Source organism: Artibeus jamaicensis, unplaced genomic scaffold, assembly GCF_021234435.1.
Source record: "Artibeus jamaicensis isolate MK-2021 breed Jamaican fruit bat unplaced genomic scaffold, CSHL_Jam_final contig_391, whole genome shotgun sequence".
NCBI classification, from domain to species: domain Eukaryota; kingdom Metazoa; phylum Chordata; class Mammalia; order Chiroptera; family Phyllostomidae; genus Artibeus; species Artibeus jamaicensis.
This window is the reverse complement of record NW_026521814.1, coordinates 22,018,392-22,045,119: the sequence shown is the minus strand read 5'-3', so window position 1 is coordinate 22,045,119 and position 26,728 is coordinate 22,018,392. Positions and strand designations below refer to the sequence as shown.

The 26,728-nt window shown below is 32.9% G+C and overlaps 1 protein-coding gene across 5 annotated transcripts in view; it reads left to right on the top strand.

Annotated features, from left to right (window-relative positions):
* Positions 1-26,728, top strand: part of CALCRL (calcitonin receptor like receptor) — an 88,756-nt gene that overhangs the window by 51,963 nt on the left and 10,065 nt on the right. For all 5 annotated transcript variants that reach the window (XM_037162955.2, XM_037162950.2, XM_037162953.2 and 2 more), the window contains 9 exons: positions 66-159; positions 3,065-3,197; positions 5,891-6,001; positions 6,096-6,208; positions 8,367-8,458; positions 19,189-19,315; positions 22,214-22,367; positions 23,585-23,645; positions 23,729-23,795. In XM_037162955.2, the coding sequence (XP_037018850.2) occupies positions 106-159; positions 3,065-3,197; positions 5,891-6,001; positions 6,096-6,208; positions 8,367-8,458; positions 19,189-19,315; positions 22,214-22,367; positions 23,585-23,645; positions 23,729-23,795 (912 nt within the window). In that variant the 5' untranslated portion in view covers positions 66-105. The remainder of the gene's footprint in view (positions 1-65; positions 160-3,064; positions 3,198-5,890; positions 6,002-6,095; positions 6,209-8,366; positions 8,459-19,188; positions 19,316-22,213; positions 22,368-23,584; positions 23,646-23,728; positions 23,796-26,728) is intronic.

Genomic DNA, 26,728 nt, shown 5'->3' with positions numbered 1-26,728 from the left:
ATTGAGAACCATGTATATTTATTACATAAACATTGGTGAATTAATTTTTTTATTTTCTATTGCAGTTTGATTTGTATTATATAACATTTTATTTTGGCACTAATAATGATGGAGAAAAGATGTATGCTGTATTTTCTATTTCTTCTATCTTTTTTTATGGTAAGCATAATTTTTTCTGGGATAGCTCCCTATGTATAATTATTTCTATTTTAACTTTCAATATATCTATAGTTGATAAAGGTGAATCACAACAAAATGGCATGCAGTTATTTGATGCATAAATCAAGTAGATTTTTTATTTGCAATCAACACAGCAATAATGTATTTTCTTTCAGTGTATACCTTAAGGTATTTTTCCCCATGGCAGATACCACAGGATGGTGGCATATTTAGGTGGGGAATGTCAAAGTGAGAGAAGTAAATGAATACAAATATGCAGAACACCAGAGGAAAGTACTGGGTTGGCCAAAAGTCTGTTTAGTTTTTTCTGTAAAATAAAAGACACATTTTTCATTTTCACCAGTAACTTATAACAATATATCCATTGATTTGGATATACTGAGCATGTCACTATCTCCGGCGTGATATAATGTTGATTGTTCTCAATGTCTCCATTTGATCACTATCAACTTCACCTGGTCTGCCTGACTGGGGAACACTGTGCAGCTGGAAATCTCCATCACAACCACTTTTGGCATGTTCGATCAGTCACAGCACCTCATACACAGCACAAATCTTTTGTTGCATTTCAGTTATGTTTTTACCTTTCTTAACATTATAAAGCATAATATGCCAAAAATGCTGCATATTTTCTTCCATCTTCAGTACTGAAACAGCTGCACAAAAAGTCATCAACTTTGATAAGTTTTTTAAATGCATGCTGACATGAAGCTGTCATCACAAGACAATCTAACAGAATTGTCTCAAATGAAGTTAAAGACAACTAAGTGCTGCTAGAGTTATCTTGTAGAAAAAACAAACTTTCTGCCAACCTAATAATGATCGGTTTGGAAAAAATACAACTGCTCTTAGTGCTGTTGTACAAAATAGATAAAATATTTTCAACCAGATCTGTTGATTGTGAGGTGGATCTATTAAAAAAGCAGATCCTAACCTGTTGGTTTTTCTCCCATTCTGCCAAATGATTGACTTACATGAATTAAAAAGAAATTCAGAATCATGCACTCACTAAATTTTAAGTTAATTTCCTCATCCATTCATTCAAATAAGTACTGTGTCCATTTTCTGGCAGGCACTGATGCTAAGTGTGGGACAAGTACCTACCGGAGCAGGTGCACTTAAGTGCACCTGCATGTCTGCGGGGATTGTGGGGCTGGAGGTGGAGAGTAGACCAGGGGTGACTAAAAAGCAGTTGCAATACTGGAGGCATCATATACCTGACACATTGAATTTTATGTTTATTTGCAGAAATATTGTTTGTACTTTTCTGTCTCACATTAAAACCCTGACAGCATTAATTAGAATTTTTCTTGCAAAGTGCTGCCCTTACTTCTAATAGAATCTTTGAGGGAGAAAGAAAAGCCAGTGCAAAGTTTTATTTCCCCACCCCATTCATGGCCTAGAATGTCTCAGGTTAAAACCCTGACTGTACTCTTATCTCATATGTATGAGAAGCTGAGAGACATAATCTCATCTAACTCTGTGCCAGCAAATAATTTTCCTGTGGCATTTCCAAGCAAAAGCCTGCAAAGATTCAAAGAAACTCAAGAAAAATATAGAAAACCTAAACTGGTAAAAAGTAAGGCCACATTCCTGTCAGCATTTGTATTTGAAAACATTCTCTAATCTAGGAGCAGTCCAAATTCTGCACTTCTTAGATGTTATCATAGGTAAATAAACTAGAATTCAAGAAACAGGACCCTGCACTGAGCACGCCAATGAGCTGCACGGGCCAGCACTGGCTTCCTCGCAGGTAACACTAACAGATTACCACTCCGATTACTGTGATTTAAGGAACTGTGGCCATTTCTCAGACAGTGTGCAAATCTGGGTTTTTATTTTAAGAATAAAAACGACATTGATTTTATGCAATTCTATAAACGTACTGAAAGCAGGAAAAATTATTAATTTTTTTATTGTAGATTTCCACTTATACTTTTGCAGCAAAGTTGCTGCCTAAATCTTTATTAGGAAATTAAAACCAATTGCAGAATGAAAGAGTTCATGCTAATGAGGGTCTGTTGATGGTAAACTTGAGTGGTGCCACAACACGAGGATATCACTATTTAGAATTTACTAAATTCCACCTAAAATGGAAGTGAGACTTGGTATAGTGATACTACATTGGAAGAACATAAACACATACCTCGTCAAAACCTTTATTGATGTGTGTACAGTAAATACCATATTTTTCAGACTATAAGATGCCAAATTTGGGAGGAATAATGGTTGTTAATGCTGCTGTGGAGGTCTGTTTACATTTAGATTGATAAAATATTATGTTATTTATGTTAAATATTTTACCACATTTTTTGCTTAAAATTTTTTCCTATTTTCCTCTAAAACCTAGGTGCTTCTTATGGTCCGAAAAATACAGTACTCTATTTACCAATGTCACAAATGAACTCGTTATTTTTTGGTTATCAAAATATAATTATAAAAATGGCAGTAATTTTGAGCATTATCTTGTGCCGGATACTCTATTTTCTTATCCTGATATTCTTTTACCCCATTTTACAATAAGAAAGCAGAGGTTTAGGGGGTTGAGTATCTTGCCCACATTCACAAAGCAGGTGAAAAAGCAGTGGCCAATTTCACATATAGCTCCGTCTGCATTCCACACCAGTCCTGAAGCCAGCCTCTGCTGCTTTAGAGAGCCAAGCACTGACAAGACTATTCTTCCCTTCTCTGCTATTGGGCAACATTCTTTACGTTGCTTGAAGTAGGACAGGATGGGGGAGATGTTTGCTGTGGAAATTGGCAGATACCACCAATTACGAATTTCCCCCAAGCTGACCGAGCTCTGTACTTACGGTTTTCCATTGTGACAGATTGCCTACAGTAGACATTTTCACAATTCTGAAATTTTTTTTTAATCTGTTAGATTCTTGTCGTAGCAGAAACAGAAGAGAGCCATGATCAACAAAGTGAGTTGGGTGTTACTAGAAATAAAATTATGACGGCTCAATTTGAATGTTACCAGAAAATTATGCAAGACCCCATTCAACAAACAGAAGGTAAACATGACTATTTAATTGTACATGGATATATTTCTAAAAGAAAACCATCCTATTACCTCATTATGGGTTTTTTAAGTCTTGTTAACAATGAGTCAGTTGCTAACTTTTCTGATATATTGGGCAGTTTTAATTATTTTCTTATGAAGAACACTTTGTGACACTTCTTTACAAAATTCTAATAAAAATATGCACAATAGGGATAAGTACATGTCTTGAATTAAATGACAATTGATCTTCATTTTCTATAATTGTGCTTCTTAACAAGCTGCTTGATAGGAGTTTACATCATAAAATGACAATTTTTTTTGCATAACCTATACTTCGAATAGTACATTTGGTGGAAAAGTTAATGAAGTCTAAGTAATTCTGTTTCTGTTAAGCTATTCTTTAGATGTTTTTGTGACATTTATTGATGGCCTATTAAATGCCAGACATTTACCTCAATTCAAAAGATATAAAGATGAGTTAACCCAAGTAGCGTGGCCAAATTAGGCACCCCCCAAAAAATAGGCCCTGTATTTTATCTACAACCCTAAAAACAAAGTTGTCTTAGAATATAAATGGCTAAACTCAATAAAACAAAGCAAAATATAGAGACTCTAGATATTTCTAGATTTTTAAACTATCAGTTAAAACAAAAATGTAAATTTTAAAAAAATATTTGATAGTTCAATACACAATGTTGATATAAATAAAATGTTAAAGTAGATAATTTTTAATATTTGTAACTGTCAAAATGAACTCACTTATGATAAAGATAAAAAGGTGATCTTTCCATATTGGTCAACTTTTTAAAAATATAACTGAACAATATAATTTGTTCATCTTCACAATAGTAGTTGGATATATTTGCTTGAAAATTTTTATTATAAGGTATTTATCTAGTTAAAAAATCTTTAAAATAAGCCAGGTGGATGGATCTGGCAAAAAGGAAAACAAACAGACTCTCAGACACAGAAAGTAGTGCAGTGACTGTAGCGGAGCTGGAGTGTTGTTATAAGAGGGATGAGTGGGAATAAAAAATACAATGAAAAATAAAGAAATAAGCCAGACAATGACAAATTATCTGATATTGGGTAAGTAGGGGTTGAATTATTAAACATTAAAATATCTGTATACAAATTCTTACTTCTCACTTTATTTCATTAAAATCTGTGTAATTAGCTTAAAATGATTTAATTAATCCCTTCACGATCATCTAGAAATAAAAGTAGGCTTCAAATCCAATTTTAACAATAGGAGTAGTTTTATGAAGGTTTCTCGATAAAATAATTTTCTGATAAAGTGTAGGATTACCACATAACAGATCTTCCTATTATAACTTCATTAATGCACTTTGTAATTTTAAATATTCTAAAAGATTTGCAATAAGGAACTGTCTTTATTTTAATGTTGTGTTTCCCAAATCTATTTGACCACAGAAACTTTTTTAATGGAATCCCAATCTACTCATGTCTCACTCAAATGCCATTCAACACAGTTTGAAAAATCCTGGGCCTTGCCATCTATGATGCTGCCCATGTTATTGCTAATCAGTTGGTCTCTAAGAGAATATCAGGACATTTTTCTCTGATATGCAGCAAAATCTATTTTATTTAGTAATGTATGGTTACAAACTATTTAAATAAGTATTTGAAAGGCACAGGAAAGAAAATTGAGATTATTTGAGATTTAAAAAAAAACTTAGAATTATTTAGATATTGGGGCCAATAGATGTTTTTTCACTCCCATAAGGGATTGCTTAATTCTGAGATTGCTGTGTAAATCTATTTAGTATTTAAAATAATAACCCTCTCGTGTAATATTCAGGTTTCTGTTAATGTGTGTCTACCTGCCAAAGCAGAAAGTTACTTTCTTTGATTAAAGACCATTAAATTGGGAAAATTGGTCATTTAATACTTCTATACTTTTAAAAATATTTACTGTTTCCGGTAAGAGATTACTTAAGTTCATAGTGGTAAGAGAAAAAATGTGAGCATATTAAACACTCTGTGCCATTTGAAAAGTAACATAAGAACTAGAATTTGGTGGAGGGGCCTACAGAAGAAGTATGTGTGAGGGTTCAAAGGGTAAAATAGAAATATTTATTCATTTGCCTCAGAAAATACTAACATCTTACTCTATAAACAGTTTCTAGAAAAATGTGTTTCTAATATTTCTAATTTCCCATAATTTAAAAAAATTAAGTGTAAGGTCACAGATTAATCACTACCTTATGGTTAAGAATAACCAGCAAAAATCATTTGATTTATTGAATATATACCTAAAATTTTTACATACTGTTTTCAGATGTTTCTAATTTAATATCAGAAATTAGTTATTCTAATACTTGCTTGGTGAAAAACTCACGTAATTGCTATACACTTATGTACCACATAATAATGTTCCCATCGGCCAAGACCTGCATGCATGAACGTGGTATACCATATCGTCTAGGTCTGTAGTAGGTGAGCACTTACACAAACCTAAAGGTGATGTGGGCACAAGGACAAAATCATCTAGTGATGCATCTCTGAGAGCATATACCCATTAAACAGTGCATAACTATAGATTTGCTGTGATATCTTCATTTTCAGTGTATAGTCTTTATTCTGTGTCATTGTGAACCCTCCATTAAGACTTTATGTCTACATGTATATCTGGTACGAGTCAGCACCAGATATAATGTCTAATTTTTACCCCCCCTTCAGGCATCCACTGCAACAGGACCTGGGATGGGTGGCTGTGCTGGAACGACGTTGCCGCAGGCACAGAGTCAATGCAGCACTGCCCTGATTACTTCCAAGACTTCGATCCTTCAGGTAATAGCAGAAATGTACACACCATCTCCTTGACATCTATTTAATGAACATTAGGTTAGCTAAATTACTTTCCTTTTTTCTTTTTAATTTAAAGAAAAAGTTACAAAGATCTGTGACCAAGATGGAAACTGGTTTAGACATCCATTAAGCAACAGAACATGGACAAATTATACCCAGTGCAATGTTAACACACATGAGAAAGTGAAGGTATGTACTAATTATAAAATGAAATTTAACCTACATTATCTATTCAAAAAGATAGTTGCCAATGTGGTTTTGGAGGAAATACGGCTAGCATTCCGCTTTGTTGTAAAGCCTTTTCATGATATTCTTGGAGAAGAATAATAAGAAAAATATCTTTGTAGAAATAATTACTAGTTAGTCTATCATAATACGTAGGAAGCAATTCTGCCAGGTAATAGTGTATTTACAAGTCAATGGCTCAGTACTGGAATATCAAATTTTCCAAAGAAAATATTTTAAAAGTGTGAGAAAAGAGAAAATTTTTATTTCTGGTGGAATTTCTAGAATTACGTTTTCAAATTGGGCTCCAGTATACAAGCGCACCAGCTTTAAAACAGTTCTGTCTGTCCCTCATCAGAAGGCTTTTATTCTGATTGGCTGGTAGGTCACCTTCACTCCAATTCCTGTTTTTAACACCATATATTAAGTCAAGGGTAGTTAGTCACAGTTTGTCACAACAGTAAGTTTGACAGAACCTGTCTGCATGTATTTAAACGTGTACAAGGTTTGTCCAGATGATATCTAGCCATGTCATGGAAAACAGAGACATTTATTGAAGAAGATATAAGACACAAGAAACATTGTACCTAAGACAGTGATGCCTCAGACCCTTCAAAGTAGGCATCTTAGGTCCTCACACAGTTCTCCCAGTCTCCATCAGCTGTCCTGTTGTTGTTGTTGTTTTTTTCTGAATCTCATCACCAGTCTGAAATCTCTTCTCTTTCAAAGGTGATTTTAGTTTTGGAAAAAGCCAGAAGTCTCTCGTCACCAAATCTGGTCTATAGAGGGGCTGAGTCACCTGGGTGATTTGATTTCCCTCCAAAAAACTCTGCACAAGACATGATGCATGAGTGTGCATATTGTTGTGATGAAGCTGCCAATCACCAGTTGCTCATAGCTGCAGCCTTCTGAATCATCCCAATAGTTTCTATGGAGGAATGTTCAAGCTTAACACAAAATCTAATGCAGGTTCATTGCTCTACTCATTCGGACATTTTGAGTACAATGACCACACAGCACATAGGCTCACTCCATGGGGACTACCGCCCCCACTGACTGATACAGTAAAGTGGTCATTGTTCACATGCATTCCAGTCCTCTTTCCTTGGCTGCTAGGTTACATCAATGTTGTGGAAACCATTCTCATTATATTAACAACGGTTGGGTATTTTCCAGACAGGTCTTACATATATGTAATATATTATATACTATACATTATATGTTGTATCTTATATGTTACATATTTATATAATATATATAAGGGGAGGAAGTTTGTCACAGTGATTAAAAGTTCCCATCTCTGCACTTTAATAGCTATTTGACCTTCAGCTAGTCATAACCTCTTTCTGCCTCAGTCTTCTCATGTATAAAATGAGGATAACAATAAACCCACCCTTAACGTTTTCATGAGACTTGACTTAATACAAGGAAAACACTTAGACAACCAGCCAGCATATAGGGAAGCACTTGATAACTGTCAACTATCTTTATAATTATAACTCATGCATTGTTTGCTTATTCAGAAAACAGTTTGAAGAAAATTATAAAAATAAACAATAAAATGGTAAGTTACAGATAAATGAATTACAAAAGTAATCAAAAGAAAGGGTCAAGACCAGGAGAAAGTTATGAATTTGTACAGATCATAAGCTCCTATAAGTTACTGTTTGGATATTTGTCTCAGAGCCTCAAATTTGCCAGGGGAAAATCCAAGAGCCAGTTGAGAAATAAAGCCTTACATGGCATTTAAGTAAAGAACAAAAAGAAAATCATCAAATGCCATTTGAATTAAGGTGCACAAAATGATAAAGTGAAAATTGTCTGTATCTTCCAAAATATAATGCTGGTTTCATATATTTCACAGCCTATGTCAATAAAATTATTTCTTCATATATTTAATGTGAGTTCTAATTTCTTAAATAAAAAGGGCATGCATTTATTAATTTCTACATTTGCATAGGTCTTCTTCAGTCCAGACATATTTGTGTATTTATTAGTTTGTACACTAAGTGATAAGGCCATGAGATCACATTTTTAAATATATAATTTATTGCATTGAGTTTGATCTTCTACACATGTAGGATTAATATAAGCCTTCATTTTTTATTCATACAAATTATAGACTGCACTGAATTTGTTTTACCTGACTATCATTGGACATGGATTATCTATTGCATCACTACTTATATCACTCGGCATATTCTTTTACTTCAAGTAAGTCCATATAAAGTATTTTCGATGTACCAATTGTCCTTGGTGAATGGATTGTCATGTGCGTGTTTATGTGATGTGTTGATAAGATATATGAAATATGGAATATTTCTAATGTTTAAGATAAATTGAATGTTTGAAATGTGTTGCCTTTATCTTGACTTTGTAAAATAAATAGAAAGGAGATTGATGAAATATCCTAAGTTTAACTTCACAGAATTAGTATGCATATAAAAATGAAGTCATATAGTAAGAAAAGAGCCAAGATCAAAATGTAAATCTATGTATATTTGCTCTAGGAACTGTCAGACATTATAGGTTTTCATAATTGAATTTTCAACTTTTTGGTGCATTTTAGCATCAGTATACATCATGAATTGCAGGAACTGATATTTTGTGTGAATGATAACAATAGCACTTAAATATTGTTATTAAAATAATAATCTTAATGCATTATGGTTAGGTTATTTTTTCTGGTTTGGGGAAATCATCATTAAAATGGTTAAATTACACCTTGAATTTTACTCAAGATAGCAGTTCTTTTTGCTGGGGAGGGAGGGTCAGCTCAGTTCCTTGATTCAATGATTGCTTTAATTGATAGGAAAGTAAATTCCAAAATGCATGTGTAATATTTGATGTGCGAACATGGTTTTCATAGTTTCGATCACCACCAACAATTACATAATGCAATGTGAAAAGTGAGTGGCTACATTGTGTTGCATCTTCATCGCTGTTTCATTCTCTTCCTCCTCCTCCCCTGCTTTTTCTTCTCCTTCTACAATCATCGTGGAACATTGGCAGCTTTAGAACCAAATAGAGTCGTAGCAGCACATCAAAATCATCCAAATCCAGAATTTTTCAGACAGTTGGATACTAGGTACCTTTGTAACTGGAGCATCAGCTTTTAGCCCCTAGTCCATCACATATTCAGAGTATATCGAATAATATATGAACCAATCAGCCATCATCACTCTCGAGTTCAAAATCATGGGATTTAGAGATTATATCAGAATTGCCATTTCTAGAAACTTGTATCTTCTTAAGAACCCAAACATCAGTTACTTAAGGGAACCTACATGGAAAACTTTTAATAGTACTTTTGACATATGACATTAACTAGGCACCGCTGCAAATGGACTAAAAATTTAAAAATCCACTCTGAATAAAGCCACATTTTTAAATGCAACTTATTTCCCTTAGTAAATTTTGTAAAAACTTGTCAAAATAAGTTGAAACAAAATTTTATCTTAAAATATGTGAAAGATTTTTTAAAGATAAATTTATTATATTACATATTGTCGTGAAGTTACTAAAAGTTTCTTGCTCAAAACAAATTGCCAGTTGTGTCGCTGACTTTACAATTAGTTGTGTCATATCAGTTGCTTCTCTGCAGCTTATTAAAATTTCATGGCTTTATTCTTGACTATATCCTTATTTTCAGAGTAGGAATAACTGTAGTATGATTGTCTAGTAAAATAAAAATATCTGTTCTAATAATGAAAAATAAACTGTTTTACAATGTAAAGATTTTTAAATAAAGTACTCAGGTCCTCAGTGATAGTGATGCTAATTGACAGAGCAAAACAATGTTGCTGATGCTGACGCACTTATTGGTAAAATATGACGCTAAAACTGGGCTAATATTTAGTTTATTAAATTTAAAGGCACCGAATAAAATTAAAATTTTAAATTCTCATTTAATATAATGAAATGACCAAACACTTTAAAAACAATGTACTTCACAAAAAATTGCATATCCACCACACATATAAACAGAGACTTGATTTAAATGTAATTAATATTAGCCAGAAGTTTTTTTTTTACCACAAGGACACATCAGACTATGAATGAATATAAAGTACCTCAGCCTTAAAGGTATAAAATAGAAATCATAATATTTTTTAAGGCTGTTTTACAAAATTCTTGAGAAAAAGTTACGTTTTAAAAATTTCTAACTTCGGGAATGAAGCCCTTAATAACAATAGAAGTATAATCTTGAGAAACAATCTTGCATTCAAATTTGCAATTTTATTAATAAATCAAAAACAGATTAAGCCTGTTTCTAATTTTTAAATCAGAATAAGAAATATATGCACTGTAATTCTAATATTCTATTGAGCAATTTCTTGTATTTTTTTCAGTTTTGTTTCATATTTATTTCTTTTTACAGTTTTAATTATAAGGCACAAATTATTTTAACTATTTTATGTTAGCATTTTATAATTAATACTTTCCATGTCACTAAAGAGTTTTTAAAGCAACCATTTTGTTTTGTATATAATACATCAGTTAGAGTGTTGAAAAAAGTTGACTGAGTCATTCCTCTACATTTGATCATTAACACTACTTCCAAATTTTCCTGTTTATAAAAAACGCTGGAATGGACATTATCATATAATTTTCCCACATTCTGAATTATTTTTTATATTCTCAGATGCTTGGGCTATATATCTTTTTATGGTTCTTGAAATCATCTCAAAAGTATCTCAAAATCAACTTGTTCAAAACAAATTTGTTAACATCTACCTCTTCCTAACCCAAAGCAGTTTTTTTTCCAGAGTGACTTGTGTTCACAAATAATGCCGCCAGCATTTAGTTTTATTAGCCAGCAATGTAAAAGTATTCAGTGGCACATTCTCGGCTTTCCTGTCATTCTTTCCTCGTGCTCTTGTGGATTTAATCTCCTAACCCACCTCCGGTCTATTCAGTTGGCTTCATATCTGTACCAGTCTTGTCTTATCAGCCTCAGTAAGTCTGCTTTTACTGCCTTTGTTCAATTCTAAACAATTTAGCTGGAATAGTTTCAAAGATTTAGATCAAATATGGATCAGATTTTGTTATCCTTGGCTTTAAAAATTTTAGTCTTCCTAATGTAATTTACTTAAAATCAGAATCATCAACATGTTCTGTAATAGAATATTCTGCATAATTTCTTCTACCTCCAGCCTAGCGAAATGTGCTCATCTTTCAGATATAATCTTTAGCATCTTTGCTCGTTGAAATTTTCTTGAATTCCTTATTGTAGTATTTCTAAAACTGTAACTAGTGGGAGGGGAAAAGGTGTAAGACCACCAACTCTGCAGATTTAAAATTCATACAGTTTAGACTCTTCAGAAAAAAATATTTTATTTTGCATGTAATAACCCAAAGTATTTAAGCACACTAAATTTCTGAAGGACATAAAATTAATAAATATATAGCAATTTATTGCTTGCCAACATCAGCAGTCAAAAAGAAAACAGTCACAAAATTCCAAGACCTCTGGTCCCAGGCGAGTTCAAATTTAGCAATGCTATAAATACAGCATTGCTATGGAATTTAAACCAATTCCATAAAGTCAAATGCAAAATTAGCAAATATTCTTCGTGAAAGTCTATGAACTGAATAAGCACTTGCTGTGAACTAATGAGGCAACAGTAGGGTTGCCAAGTGAAAACAATGTTACAAACCTGAATCTAACAATAAATGTAAAGTATCCAATTCCCAATCTGTAATCTGACCAGTCATTTACTCTGTCCACCATGAACTGATTTAGGAAGAGGAAAAGACAATGTCACTGAATTGGTTTATCAGGACAGTGAAGAAACTAAACAAAATAATGTTCACTGATCAGGGAGTCGAGATATCAAGAATTCTAAGACAAAATATAGGGCACAATAGATGAATTCCAGAATCCAAATGATGAGAGGAATATAGCCAATAATGCTGGAATAAATTTACATGATGACAGAATATTACCAGAATTAGTGGGGTGATCACACTAAAAAGTATAAAAATGTCAAATCATTGTATTGTACACTTGAAACTAACACAATAATATAAGATCGTATACCAACTATACCAGAATAAAAATTAAGCCCTGGCTGGTGTAGTTCAGTGAATTGAGCGGGGGCTGTGAACCAAAGGGTTGCCAGTTCAATTCCCAGTCAGGACACATGCCTGGGTTGCAGGCCAGGTCCCTAGCGGGGGCCATGTAGGAAGCAACCACACACTGATGTTTCTCTAACTCTCTCCCTCCATTTTCCTGTGTAAAAATAAATAAAATCTTAAAAAATTAAGTTAAAAAATGAACATATTTTTTAAATAATCTAAATGACTATAATTGGGAATAGAGTTTGTATAATAACATATAAGAATATTTGGCTTGGTTTTTTAAAATTCTAACAGTTAAACAAAATAGAATGAACCACCTATTGACCAAATGACATTATCACTAAAGATTTTCAGAAAGAAATTAGATATCAGCTTATCAGGAATCAGGAAACAGGTGATCCTTATACTAGATTCACGGCTGGACCTAATGATCTGTAATACTATTTCCAAGCTGATGTCTATGAATGAGCAGTAATTTAATAAAAAGGAATAGAGTAAAATAATTTTTAAGTCATAATACATAATTTCAGCATAGGGAAGTTAGCATTTGTGAAGTATTTTGCAGGCAAATATCAATCTATACAGATAAACTATTTATTATTGATTAAGAATTGAAAGAAAATGTGGTTCAATATTTTTATACCTGTGTTTATATTTATTGCATTTAAAAGAGCAAATACTATTCTCCAATACTCATAAGTAAGTTTAATTTTTAATTAAAGGCTTAAAATTGAAAGCTCAGAATTAATAAATTTTCTCAATGGAAAATACTTTTAAAAATGATTTTAATTAAACTTTTTGGAGTAACTTTGGTTAAAATGTGAAATTAAAATTAAAGATTTCAGCTAATTACATCCCTTATATTTGAAGTTTATAGTGAATGTACAATGAACTGTTCATTCACTATAGTGAACTAAAAAATTATCTTTAGTAATGAGTTAGCATAGCAGGTGTGTGCTTGCTTTTAGGCAGATGGTAATTGTAATGGATGTGTTATATATTGATTAAAAATATGAACTATATTCAAACTTATGAACTTACTGATAGTATTGACATCATCACTTATTGATAGTATTGACTTAGCCTGATTCTGATTTTTAGTAAGCTTCCATGTCTTTTTAATTAGTCATGATGCTATTTACAATACTGAGCAAAGAAGTTTCAAACAGTGCTTGGCAGGCAGGAATTTCTCAATGAATGGTGAGACAAACTCTACAACTAGTTTATTGTTAGACTGTATCAGTCAAGTGGGTACAGAGACTGCACAATGTAGTCATCTAATAATATCCCCGTATAATAGTAATACAGAGTAAAAAAGGTATTGCAGAACTAGAAAGAGCTCTGGAAAGACGGAGGAAGGAAATGCTTACTCTGATTCATAGTATCAGAAGGTTCCTGAAGTGATCATATCACTGAAACCAGTGGTAAAGGATGGGTAGAATTTCAACAGGTAGATACGTAAATCATAGGAAAGGAAGAGATTATCTACTCCAATGCCCGATTTTACCTATGTTCTAAATAGTTAACTAAGTTATTCAGGGTTCCTCCCAATCTGTATGCTCTCTATTCAGTTTAGTAATTTTATTGGAATGTAATTGTCTTTTAAAAATGAAGAATTTGAACAGAAAAAAGCAAAGCTACAGTTTATTTTTTCTTTCTTATTATACATTCTCGGGATTTAGGTAAAACATGAAAAACCCTCTTCAAAACTCAAGTGTAGCATTAACTACTTTTTATATGTCTAGGCATTCTTCATTATAGGAGAGTGGTTAAGAGTACATTCTCTAAACAGACATACCTGCTCTCACTTTGTAACTTACTTGCTGTGTAGGCTGGAACAAATTCTTTTGTTGCTAAATCCTCAATTTCACATCTTCAAAGTTCAGATACTATTAGTATCTATATTATAGATTTGGTATAAGGGTTAAGATATATATATAGACTTAATCAGAGTTTGGAAAATATTGTCAATTATTGGCATAGTTATCACTCTTTCTTAGTGATCCATTAAAATATTTTTATATAAATATTTAGCCCTGAGAGACATAGTACACCAGTAGGCTTTTTAAAAATTATAAAACACATTTCTAGTTGTATATGTACCATATTTATAAGGAAATTGTTATACTGCTCATGTAGAAAAATAAGTAAATAATGAATACAAATTTTATAAATCAAATTAGTAATATAATTATTTAAGGAAAAAATGCCGGTTCAATTCCTATCTAAAGCACATACCTGGGTTGTGGGCCAGGTCACCCCATTGGGGTCATGTGAGAGGCAACCACACTTTGATGTTTCTCTCCCTCCCTTCCCCTCTGTCTAAAGGTAAGTAAATAAAATCTTTTTAAAAAAAGAAAAAATGTGCTAAGTTAGTCAAAAATAATAAAACTCCTTTATGCCCACAAGATACCATGTTTTTACTTAGTACTTAAATTATATTAAAGAATTCAGAGTCTTTGATTTTTAAGACACTTCTAATACACATTCCCCATACTGTCTACTAAATTAACAAAAGCCACTATCTACCAAAAACAACTATCCACTAAAATGGCAAATAATGGAAAGAATGCCCCAAAGTCACCATTTTAAGAGCAGGGATCATCTCTGCTTTGTTTCTTTACACATCCCAGTGCTTAGCCCGGGATTTTGCACTTGTTAGGCACTTAATAAAATTTTTTGAGATGAACACTTGAACTGACTTGGAAGCTTATTTGAAGTACAGATTTTCCCATGACGTCTCCATAGCCTTCAACAAATCCCTTGGAATTATCTGGCCTTTGTCGTCTCCATCATCTGACTAAGGTTCCTTAAAATGCCAATCAGTAGAAGCATCTGTATGAAACAGTTTTGGACACTGCAGCTAGATTGAAGGAAAACCAGGGCCACCTCAGAAAATGCTGAATTGAATGGTTGGTGAAGTATGTTCATATTGTCAAGAGCAATAGAAATGTTAGCTTTTTCCAACTAATTCCTAGAGGAGCTGTGTTTCACATAAAGTCATCATGTGTAAAAAAAATCTATCAATAGCTTCTTTCTGCCAGTTCTTCATACTGCAGTCATTCTTACCTAGTCTTTGATAGAGGTGGAATTTTTTTTCCATTTGCTAATTGAGGGCCATCAATCCATCCTAAAAAAAAAAAAAAACTAAGAACCACACACAAAAAATTGACTTAAGATATAGTTTATTTTTTTTTATTTAGAGAAAGGAAAGTATACTACTCATCCATGCTTTAAATTAGAAACAGAGAACATGAAACACTGTCAGATATACTTCAGTTTTGTATTAGAGCCCATTAAAGGAAAGAGAGCAGGAGATAAGAAGAAAGGGAGGGGGGAGGGGAAGACAAAGAGACAGAACTTGGGGATTTGCCAAGCCCTGAAAAGCAATGACTCTGGCTCATAATGATCCCTTGGAAAAACAAAACAGAACCCTTTAGATAAAAAAATAAATAAACTTTACTGGAATTAGGCATAAATTATATTTTAATTGCTGTTTAGAATCTGAGAGCATAGCAAATCCTGCTTTTTCTTTCAACCCAAGTGGCTCTATCTTCTTGCACATAGAAAAGTGCATCTGACTTGTATGAGGAAAAAGTGATTCTTCTAACATCTTAATCTTGCTGACATTTCAGACACTGATTCCAATTTTAAAGCCAAGTTTCATATTTACAAGTATATAGAAAATGATATCATTTCTAGTAGTTGAGAAAAGGTCCAAAATAAAATTGAGCAAAAAAAATCTATTCACTTGGTAGGCTGAAGCACTCTTAATTTAATAAAGTAAACTTCAATGTTTATATTTTTGTTTTTCAGGAGAAATGAGCCAAATTTTCACCCTTTCTCTTACATAATATCTGAATACATTCAATCAATACTGTGAACTTTTATCTCATTTGAAGTTTCTTTATTCTCTTGAATTAGAACAATTAGTTCTTTTAAACTATAATTTTCCTCCTGAAAACTGTATATGATTCCATCTTAAAATCCATTTTAAACAAAGCTAACTATTTAAAGAAATTCCACATTAAACATAGAGAACAAAGAGTCTTCCTCTATAAATCACACCCTGGTGTACCTGTTTTGGCAAATCAAAACCTTTGCTTAAGCTTTCTTTTTCTTTTTTAATGTGGCATATTGACACTGTCAGAGGTTTGGTAACGGCTGAGTTCAGAGTCTTCTAGCTGGGCCATTGTCAGTCAGTGCCTTCACCGATCACCCTTGTTTTCTTAGCTTTTGTGGTGCATTTCATTAATTGGAAGTTTATATATGCACTGTGCTGCTGAGATAGGTCTTATTCTCTTGTATGGCTTCCTCCAGCTTAACGTTGTATAGTATTTAATTAACTATGTTTTTAAAGTAATATTTTATTAGATTATACTTATCAGGTCTATTTCCAAGTTTATGAATTTTAATTGATGTGCCAGAAAAATCCATCATCTTTAAACCGAATGTGGTGAGAGCTGAAAACATTTCTATTCAGTAACACGTCTTGATTGGAAAGCTTTTTAAATATGCCCACTGTGATTATATAATAAAAGCATTGCATTTCCACATTAAAGTATCAGATTTGAATAATGACAAAGTGAAGCAAGAAGTAATCCATATACTCTAACAAAAAAACAGTTCTGCTATAATGCAAATGCTGTTACTGATTTATGGAGAAGAGTCCTAGGAATTAAAATATGAAGTAAAGCTGAATTAAAGAATTTGCACTTAAACAGTCATTTTGTTATTAAAGACTATAAGTTAGAAGGATTTATAGGAACTAGTATAAAGGACACATGGACAACAACTAAGGGGGGTGGAAATGGGAGAGAGGTGGGGAGCACTGGGTGGTGAGCTGGGATGGGAGTAAATAGAAAGAAAACTGTACTTGAACAACCATTAAGTAAATTTTTAAAAAGAATAATAAAACATAGTCTTGGAGGCCTTTTAAATACTTACTATAGATTGTTTGTCCTTATTCACATTTCAAAAATATTATTTTACTTACATCAATTTATTATAGTATAATGTTTAATATTTTTAGAAATCAAAACAATTCTTTAAACTGTTGCAGAAATTGTAGCATCATATAATAAATTTCTTGGAAAAGTAAAAAAACTGTAAGTTAATATTAAAGATTACATATTTCTGTTGAAATTTTCTTCTTTATAAGTGAATTTTATCTGTTTTGCTTGAACAGTTGAAACATAAATGGTACTTAAGCATAACTAAATTTTTCTGAGAATAAAATGACAAATTGTTTCAAAGTAACTAATGATCCATTGTTTGGAGGAAAAACAATGTACTCATTTGAGTGGATTAAAACTTTGTAAAATGAAATAGAAGACATAAGTAATATAGCATTTTTCTCCTCAAAGTCATAATATATTTTGCATTTTGGTTTTTCACTCTGATAAACAGTTCATTTTCCTAGACTGTATCCACAGATATGCCTTTCTCTGTAGACCCTGCAAACTGTAGCATCTTTTTACTAACTCGGAAAAACAAAAGCTAAGAATGACTGGATATTGTGCTTTTAACGTTTGTTGATTGAACATTAAGAGCTAACACAAAAAGAGTATATGCTTCAGAATCAAAAAAGCATTCAGTAAATTATGCTCTTTAAATTTAAGTTCTTCATATTAGAATGGAAAACAACAATGGAGAGTTTCACTTTATTCTCTATTAACATTGTTTGTCCTTCTTGCCCCTCATAAACTTTAAGCTTTAACATTAGCTTAAAAAAAAACTTTGAATCAGGATGCCTTCTCTGTTTAGAATTATTTTTCTCCCCTATCTTCTACTTCAGATCTGTAATTCCTCATACTCTGGCCATAGTCTTCATCTATTTCATAATCTTATTTTAATTTATAAAAAGTGTGCAACATTATCTGGAATTAATTCATGTAATTGACATGTCTACTTACCCTTCATGTCACATGAATAACATAAGATTTGGGTCTTGCTCTGTATTATTCACAATTGTTTTTCCCATTATGTAGACACAGTGCATAATACAGTATTACTTATACATCAATACATAGCTACAAGTGACTAAATAAATATTATAAGGAAGCAAAGGAGGGAGGTGGGGATGGCTGGGGTCAGGGGGAGTGGTGGTGGGTAAATACTGAAAACTAACTGAAAAACAATTAAATAAAAAATAAAAAAGAAAGAAAAGCCTTATTACTTTCTTAATAACTTAAACATTCAAATTCAATGTATCACTTAATAAGATTGTAACCTTGAGCAAATTACCTCAATTTTATTAAAGTATAAAATTGAGTGATCCTTCTAAAATGATACTTCTAAGGGGTTGTTAATGGAGATAAAAAGTCTTTATTTATAGGGGTTGTTAATTGAGTTATAAAGTCTTATTTCTGTGCTCTGGATATTCTAAAGACTCATTTAATGGTGGCTGCTATATAAACAGAACAACCTTTGTGGTATAATAAAAAGAGTACTATCTATGTTGGAATCTGACACATAAATCCAAAGTTTCCAAAATTAACTAGCTGCATTTTGCATCAACTTTACTGAATCCCACTTTCTGTGAATTTTCAGAATGAATTAAAATATTAATCGTTTGAGAGATTAACAGAAATTTATGTAGAGGCCTTGTACAGACAAATTTTCTATCTTTATGTATGTGTTATGCATGTCTACTCTCCTAAAGTACCTCGTTTGCCTGTGTTTTAAAAAATTATAGCTTTTTCCTAATTAAAATTTGATCATGAGTAAATCTTGGGGAAAAAATCTTCCAAATTTGGAGCAGCTATTTTATGAATTATGAATGTATCTTGTTTGAATGATTATTAGTTAAAAATGTAGAATTATATTGTCATCATACTTTGTTATCTCTTGTCTTTTAGGAGCCTAAGTTGCCAAAGAATTACTTTGCACAAAAACCTGTTCTTCTCCTTTGTTTGTAACTCTATTGTAACAATAATTCAATTCACTGCCGTGGCTAACAACCAGGCCTTAGTAGCCACAAATCCTGTAAGTAAAATGAGGTGTGTCCTTAGATTCAAAGGGTTAGCTAGAAAGACAGGGGAAAGCTGAGAGGTCCTGATGTAAATATTATGTGTGTAATTGAGTCATTTAGTACTCATATATATTTCAAGGTCTGTCATACAGAGAATGTATGTAGCAATATTCAATCTAGAAAGGTAAATATATCTCAATATTCCTCAAGTTATAATGTTTGAATATTAAGGGCAAGAATACTGTTTTGCTTCCATTATTTATATATGTTTTGCATATCTTCACCTCAATTTATGGATAAAGTCCTGTTACTGGTAAGACATAAGAGTTTATATAACAATTAGTCAGATTTTTTTAAAAATCAACTATGGCCCTGGCTGGTGTAGCTCAGTGGATTGAGCTCAAGCCTGCAAACCAAAGGATCGAGGTTCAATTCCCGGTCAGGGCACATGCCTGGGTTGCGGGCCAGTTCCCAGCAGGGGACACATGAGAGGCAACCATACATTGATATTTCTCTCCCTCTCTCCTTCCTTTCCCCTCTAAATAAATAGAATATTTTTAAAAATCAACTATATAGTTAGAAAAAAACAATACATGAAAATGGAAATTTTTAATTATATTTTGGATATCTGCTGACTTTAAAAAGTTAATAAAACCAGAGAAAAATGAATTACACATACCCTATATAATTGTTAAACTTTGTTATCACAAAGTTTTTTAAGGGCTATACCAAGTCTTCATGTCTCAGCATTTATAATTTTTTTCCTTACAATTTGTTTGGAAGCACGAAATTTTAGGGTGGGTATCAAAAATGCACAAAAATAAGCACAGAAACTATAATATAAAAGTATATATTTAAAAGAAGCTAAAATTTTCCTATACACATGTATATATTTTTGTAAGCTGCATGTCTATGTAAGCTATATTTAAAGTAAAATATCTGCATAAATAGCAAATATATTTGTTTTTAAAATCATATTTTTATAAAGTTTATAAAGATCTATACTATAATATTATATGGATTTGTAAAAGGGTGTGTATCTATGTATACAGGCAGTGTTTTTTTCACGAGATTAAGCCATCTAGTTACTAAAATCAGGGAAGGGAAGGGATTTTCACTCAGTGGGTCAATAAACAATACTCCCATATGTGTTTTATGTGTTTTTAGGGTGATTTCCAAAATTCTAAAATTCTCTGCATTGTTTGTACACGTGCATCCGGATTGCTTAACTTTTTATATGTTCCACTCTAAAGTCACCGGGTGAGGAAACACGCTGGGCTATAATTAACAATGTTAAAAAAACAGCCAATGTTCTGTAATTTCAGAGGGAATTTCTCTAGAGCAAGGATATTCAGAGTTTTGTAATGAAGCTGCAGAGCATGAGATTTTAAATCTTATATTTATATACAAGCTCACAAATTACAAACCATATATACTTAGTTTTACTATATCATTGGAAAATTTATTGTCTGTATTTATCATCATTACCCAGCATAATAATATTTTGCTGAAGCATGTTTTAAGTTATTGATCTTTTTATCTAGAGTTTATGGGTTAACTCTAAAAATGGAATTAGGAATTAAATAATAAATTAAATGTGAATAGTTAAAACTGTGTAGATAATTTGAAGCTGAAGTCTACCATTTCTCTATAATATAATGGAAGTTTACTTATGGTGTTGTTTGACATAAGGCATGTTATTTAATTAATGTCATGCAATCTGAAAAATATATTTAATGAAAGAATAGGTTTTATAAATATCCTTTAGTCAGAAGTCATTATGTATAATCATGAAAACAAAATTGAATTATAAAACTTGTGTTTAGGGTGTGGTTTTAATTGAAGTCTATGAATATTAGCAAATAATTATTCTTTTTAGTATATAGTTTTTATCTATGAAATGGTTGATTAATAATAATTAATGCCTCAGAGTTATTTTAAGGAGTAATTAAGAGATACATTAAAATACTTTTGAACTAACTCATATGCAAATGTTATTATTACTGTTCTTTGATAATGCAATAATTATTCTCCAGTGCATTTCATTTCCAGATTTCTTTTTAGTGAAAAAAACATTAACTTCAAAAATTATTATAATTGCCACTAAATATTTATAGAGTACCAGATTGAATATTGGAGTGAATGGAAGTATTGGCCATGTATTTCTGGGAGAGCTTTTCATTTAGGTCCCGTGTTGAGAGAGTATACTATATCTCCTACTCCTTGTGTTTTCCTTACCCTATATTTGGATCTTTCTCTTTCTATCTCTGTAAGAGTAGACAAGAGGAAATGGAGGACTCAGGAAAAGAGGAAGTAAAACCAGTACTTTTTCTTCTTTTGACCTACATGAAACTCTCAAACCCTATATTCGGATAAGATAAAGTATAGGCTCATTAGATTATTATTTAATAAGTATTTGCACTGGTAGCATGAAATATGCAAGACTTTCCAAGTATTTGGCTCTTTTTATGAATTGCCTTCATAATTGTTAATATATTATTCAGATTTTTTCCAATAGAATGAACAGTCAAGGCATTCATAAAGACATAATTAAAATAAATTTAAATAGATGTATAGTCATCTGTGTATGAAAATTGTACACTTAAAATCACATAATAACTAAAACACGTGGGGAAAAATACATCCACAAAATGTAGTAGATTTGGAATACATACATTTCCTTTTCAGTACATCATTAGAAATCATTGTAGTCAATGGCTAAAACTTTAGAGATACCATTACATGAGAATGAAGACAGACATTTTACAAAAATGAATCATTTGTGTGTAAGATTTTGTGTAGAGGAAAGAAAATGCCATGCTTCTGTAAAACTGAACTAAACTAGATTGTCACTTTATATGTGAACTGTTAAGTAACTGAATATCGATTGCTTTCCATTTTTCTTCTCACAGGTTGGTTGTAAAGTGTTCCAGTTCATGCATCTTTACCTGATGGGATGTAACTACTTTTGGATGCTCTGTGAAGGTGTTTACTTACACACACTCATTGTGGTGGCTGTGTTTGTAGAGAAGCAACACTTAATGTGGTATTATTTTCTTGGCTGGGGTAAGCCTCATTACACATATCTGCTAATTCACCTTATTAAGAAATATTTTAAGGCAGGCAGAGTTCCTTTGTGATAAAACAATAAAAAGTTTTTATTAGCATGTTATATTATTAATCATTTTGAATACTTTCAGGTGATTAACCTTTGCCTACTGCTTTATAAATTTAAATAAAATACCATTGATTCATTGTTTTCAGTAGTCACAAGTCAATTACTAATAAATATTTTCTATTTGATGTTTCAATGTGTATCTTTGCTAACTACATTACTAAAACAATGGAATTAGAATTAGGAATTAGGATCCAGTCTGTGTACTGTCCTGAATCTCCTTTTTCCTCATGTGCAAAATGAGAACAGTGGGCTTAACCAGCTTTGACTTTCCATCTGAAAAATGTTTGTTAAAAAAAATGAAAAACATTGTCATTTATCTAAGAATATAAAAAAGTTATTGAATAAAAGCATGAAACATACCTATTTTTTCCACAATATCTCCTGACATCCTATTATTCACAAAGTAAACAATGATACACTTCTAACATTTAAATAAAACAGGAATAATGCAAAATATAAAACCCTGAAAATAAATTCAATCGGACTAGTTTCCAGAGACATAAGTGAAATTACACTTTATCTACCTACCTCCCTACCTACCCTTCTACCCTAACTGTCAGTAGACATAGATGTGTGCATATACAATTATGTATGCACACACACAGTCTTTGGTACATTCAGGTTATCTTTATAAAACTTGTATTTGAAAGATCTGATTAAGAATGTTCAAAACATGCAAAATTTCTGATACATAAAACACCTCCCCCTTCTTTCACTTTTCTTTGTATAGTCAGTCAGTCTCAATGCTTTTCCGCATGTGCCCATCTACCAAACATGGGCAATCCCATCTTACAGAAAACACGTGAATGCTGGTTTCTTCCATTAGGCTTGAGGCAGCACATGCACAGACTTAGCCTCCGAAGTCCACTGATTCAAAGTGGCTTATTCTGAAAACACACACACACACACAAACCTGAAAATAAAAATAGCTAATATTTTACCACACTCACTGCTTGACTATATAGATAATATTTGCTCAATGAGCATAAGTGACCAGTTATTTTTGTTCCTAGAGTATCTCTGAATTTTCACATTATACAACATATTTCAGGAGTTCCATCTGTAGCGATCACCTACGCATTTTCTTTTTCTTTGATATTTACAGGATTTCCACTGATTCCTGCTTGTATACATGCCGTGGCCAGAAGCTTATATTACAATGACAAGTAAGACAATATCTTTTTCTGATTTCTATTGGACCCAAGTGAACCAAAAATCCTCAACTAGATTTCTCTGTTTTCCCCACTAGCTGCTGGATCAGTTCTGATACTCATCTTCTCTACATTATCCATGGCCCAATTTGTGCTGCTTTCCTGGTATGTAATTAAAATTCTTCTCTCTTCATTACTGTCTGTATTTCAACTTCATTTCCTGAGTCATCTGGCCTATGGTATCCTTCAGGTCCCAGTGCACACAGGCAACGTGCTCACTGTGTTTAATCTAAAATGGTTTGATGAATGTTCTACATTGCATTACATTACATTACATTACATTACATTACATTACATTACATTACATTACATTACATTACATTACATTAAGGTGTTGGCAGGAAGAGTAAAGGAGTAAATCTGAGTGGGTGGTATGGCACTAGGGGGCCAACAGTGGAAGCTGTCACCACAAGAAGAGGCTGGCAGAAGGGACAATGCAGTTACAGGATGTGAACATGTTCTGGGAGCAGTCGCCCCACAGGAGCTCTGGTCTTGGGGAGAGGAACACAGACACTGCCCAAACCACGGCTTGATTGGAAAGAGGAGAGGAAGAAATACAACCTTCTCTCTTGCCCTGCCCTGGTTTCTTGGTCCCTCCGACTCCACTGGCCAAATTCGGCAAATGTCAGAGGGTAAGAGAGCCAGGATGGTGACAGTTGTCAGAGCAACCTCAGGGCCTCCTGGGCGCAGAACACAGCGGAGAAGGGCAGAGGGTGGATTCATGAAGTGGGGGTGGCAAGCAAGGAAAGCCTACACAGTCTTGTCGGTAATGAGAGTTTCTATGAAGAAAAGACTTTAATTTGAAAAACGAGAGTATTGTTTAAACTGGTATTTTATTTTTATAATGATCATCACTTACTCCAAGGGCACTGCATGCTTTAAGCGTTGTTGCAAAGAAACAGAAGTCACATTTAAAGGTTTTATTATGTTGTTTCATTGGGGAAATAAATCCAAAATAATGTTCTTTCTCTCATAATGCCTTAAAGAACAGTGTGTAAAATTATAGTCTTTGAGTGTAATTACAGCTGACATTTGATTGTATATAACAAGACAAAGGTGATATGTGTCCCAGTCAAAATCCAAATTGTCCTAACCCTTGTTTTCAGATTCTTTTTTTCAGACAAATATTCTTCTATTATTTTACTACATTTGTTAGCTGCAATTTGGCATATGGTTATGTGTGAACACAGGTCAAGCCATTCTCAAATGTATCATTATTAAACCATCTCAGAAAGGGAATCATAACTAAGGCAGTAAATTCTGGAGGCTGGTTGCCTAGGTTTAAATTCTTCCTCCTCTGACTTGCTGTGTGACCTTAGGCCATTAAACTAATCACTATTTGCCTGGGGTCCCTCATTTGTAAGATAGAGAGTGTAATAATAGTGACTGTTACTTTTTTAAGCAAGGAATTAAATGAGTTAATACATAAAAAGTGCGTAGCCTGGCTTGTATAAAACATGTAGCACTTGTCAAATGTCTGTTTTTTGCCTAGCCACACAAGAAAACCAGCTCAAAAAATCAACATATGGAATTTATTATGTCCCATGGAAATTTTAGTATTCCTTAGTGTAGAATCTAGTGAAAATTTCAGAGGCAAAAGTTTTTTCTTTTCTCTCTCCCTGTACATCCTAAGGACTTGCGTGACACACTGCATTTAAGCTGTACCCTGAAATGTTCTAGCTGTGTATTCTCTGTACTCAGATGACCTAGCACTGAAACCTCGTTTAACCACTGCTGCTGTGGATCCCAGGCTTGGTTTCGTGTTTGACCCTTGGGTGACCGTTTCTCATCGGTGGTTATGGAATAATAAGAATAAATATTTCACAAGATACTGTAAGGATTAAATTTGCCCTTAGTAAGCAATTAACACAGTATGCAGACTATAACACATTCTCAAAAAATTCTTTTAAAAGTTTCTTGACTTCTCATTTCTACATGATAGCATGATTCTTTTCTGACGAGAGCCACCCACAATTGAGATACATTGTTTGGGCCACCCAGGAGCTCACAGAGCAAATATACGGAAGAATGGCACTATAAGAGATCTGACTTCAGAGAGTGATTCAATGCCTAAATGAGAGAGCTTCAGGGAGAAGTAAAAGCACCTGGCAAATTAAAAATTTTAACAGCAAATAACATAATTTGGGGAAAACCTGTCTACATCAACTTTGAGAGGAAAGAGTAGATAGTACCACTAAGGCAAAATATCACATAGGAATATAGCCCAAGTTTCTCAGTAAAAGGAAGTAAAAATCCACATTATTTGCATAAATCTTTTTTTCATCTTCTTGGCCTAAAAAAAGATTAGGACTCTATTTTTCTGCCAGGATAAATTGTTCTGTTCTTATTTAAGCTCCAGGACCTCTCACTGGTCCCAGTCAATTCCAAGGTCCAGGGAGGGGTTCTAGCAATTGTTTATATGATCACATATTTTTATGTAATTCTTGTAAATAAGATTTCAACCCCAATCAGTTTCTTTCCACTCAGACTTCCTCTGTCACAATTTCCTCTTGAGTAGGATGGTACTGGAGTAGCTACATCTACAGCATTTTTGAGATTCTACTAAGGGGAAGTTTGAGGAGATACATTTAACTTGGGTTTAGTGAGAGATATTTAGACCACTTTGGCACATAGTTAAGTGATTGCTAGCCATTCTAGCACGGCAATGGCACCTAAGAATCCTCCCACCACCACTGACCTGATTCACCTTGCCTCCCGTCATGACCTTGGGCAGTATTGTGATTGAAAATGGCCCACCAGATTTGTGGGCTTTGTGAATGGCAGTGACGCAGCTTACTTCTCTTCATTAGTTTTGCTCAAAGACAGATGAGATTAAGGTACAGTTCCTCTGAAATGTAAAATTACTGTTCTACCTTTTGTTTAAAATAAATGGAAATGTTCGCAGAAAGTAAAGTAGGATGACTTTCTAGTTTCAAGTTTCATACTTTACACCAGACTTGCCATTTTGGAGAAGCACTTTGCATTTAGAAATGTTTACTGGGTGGGCATCTAAATGGCAGCATTTCTATAGATTTTAT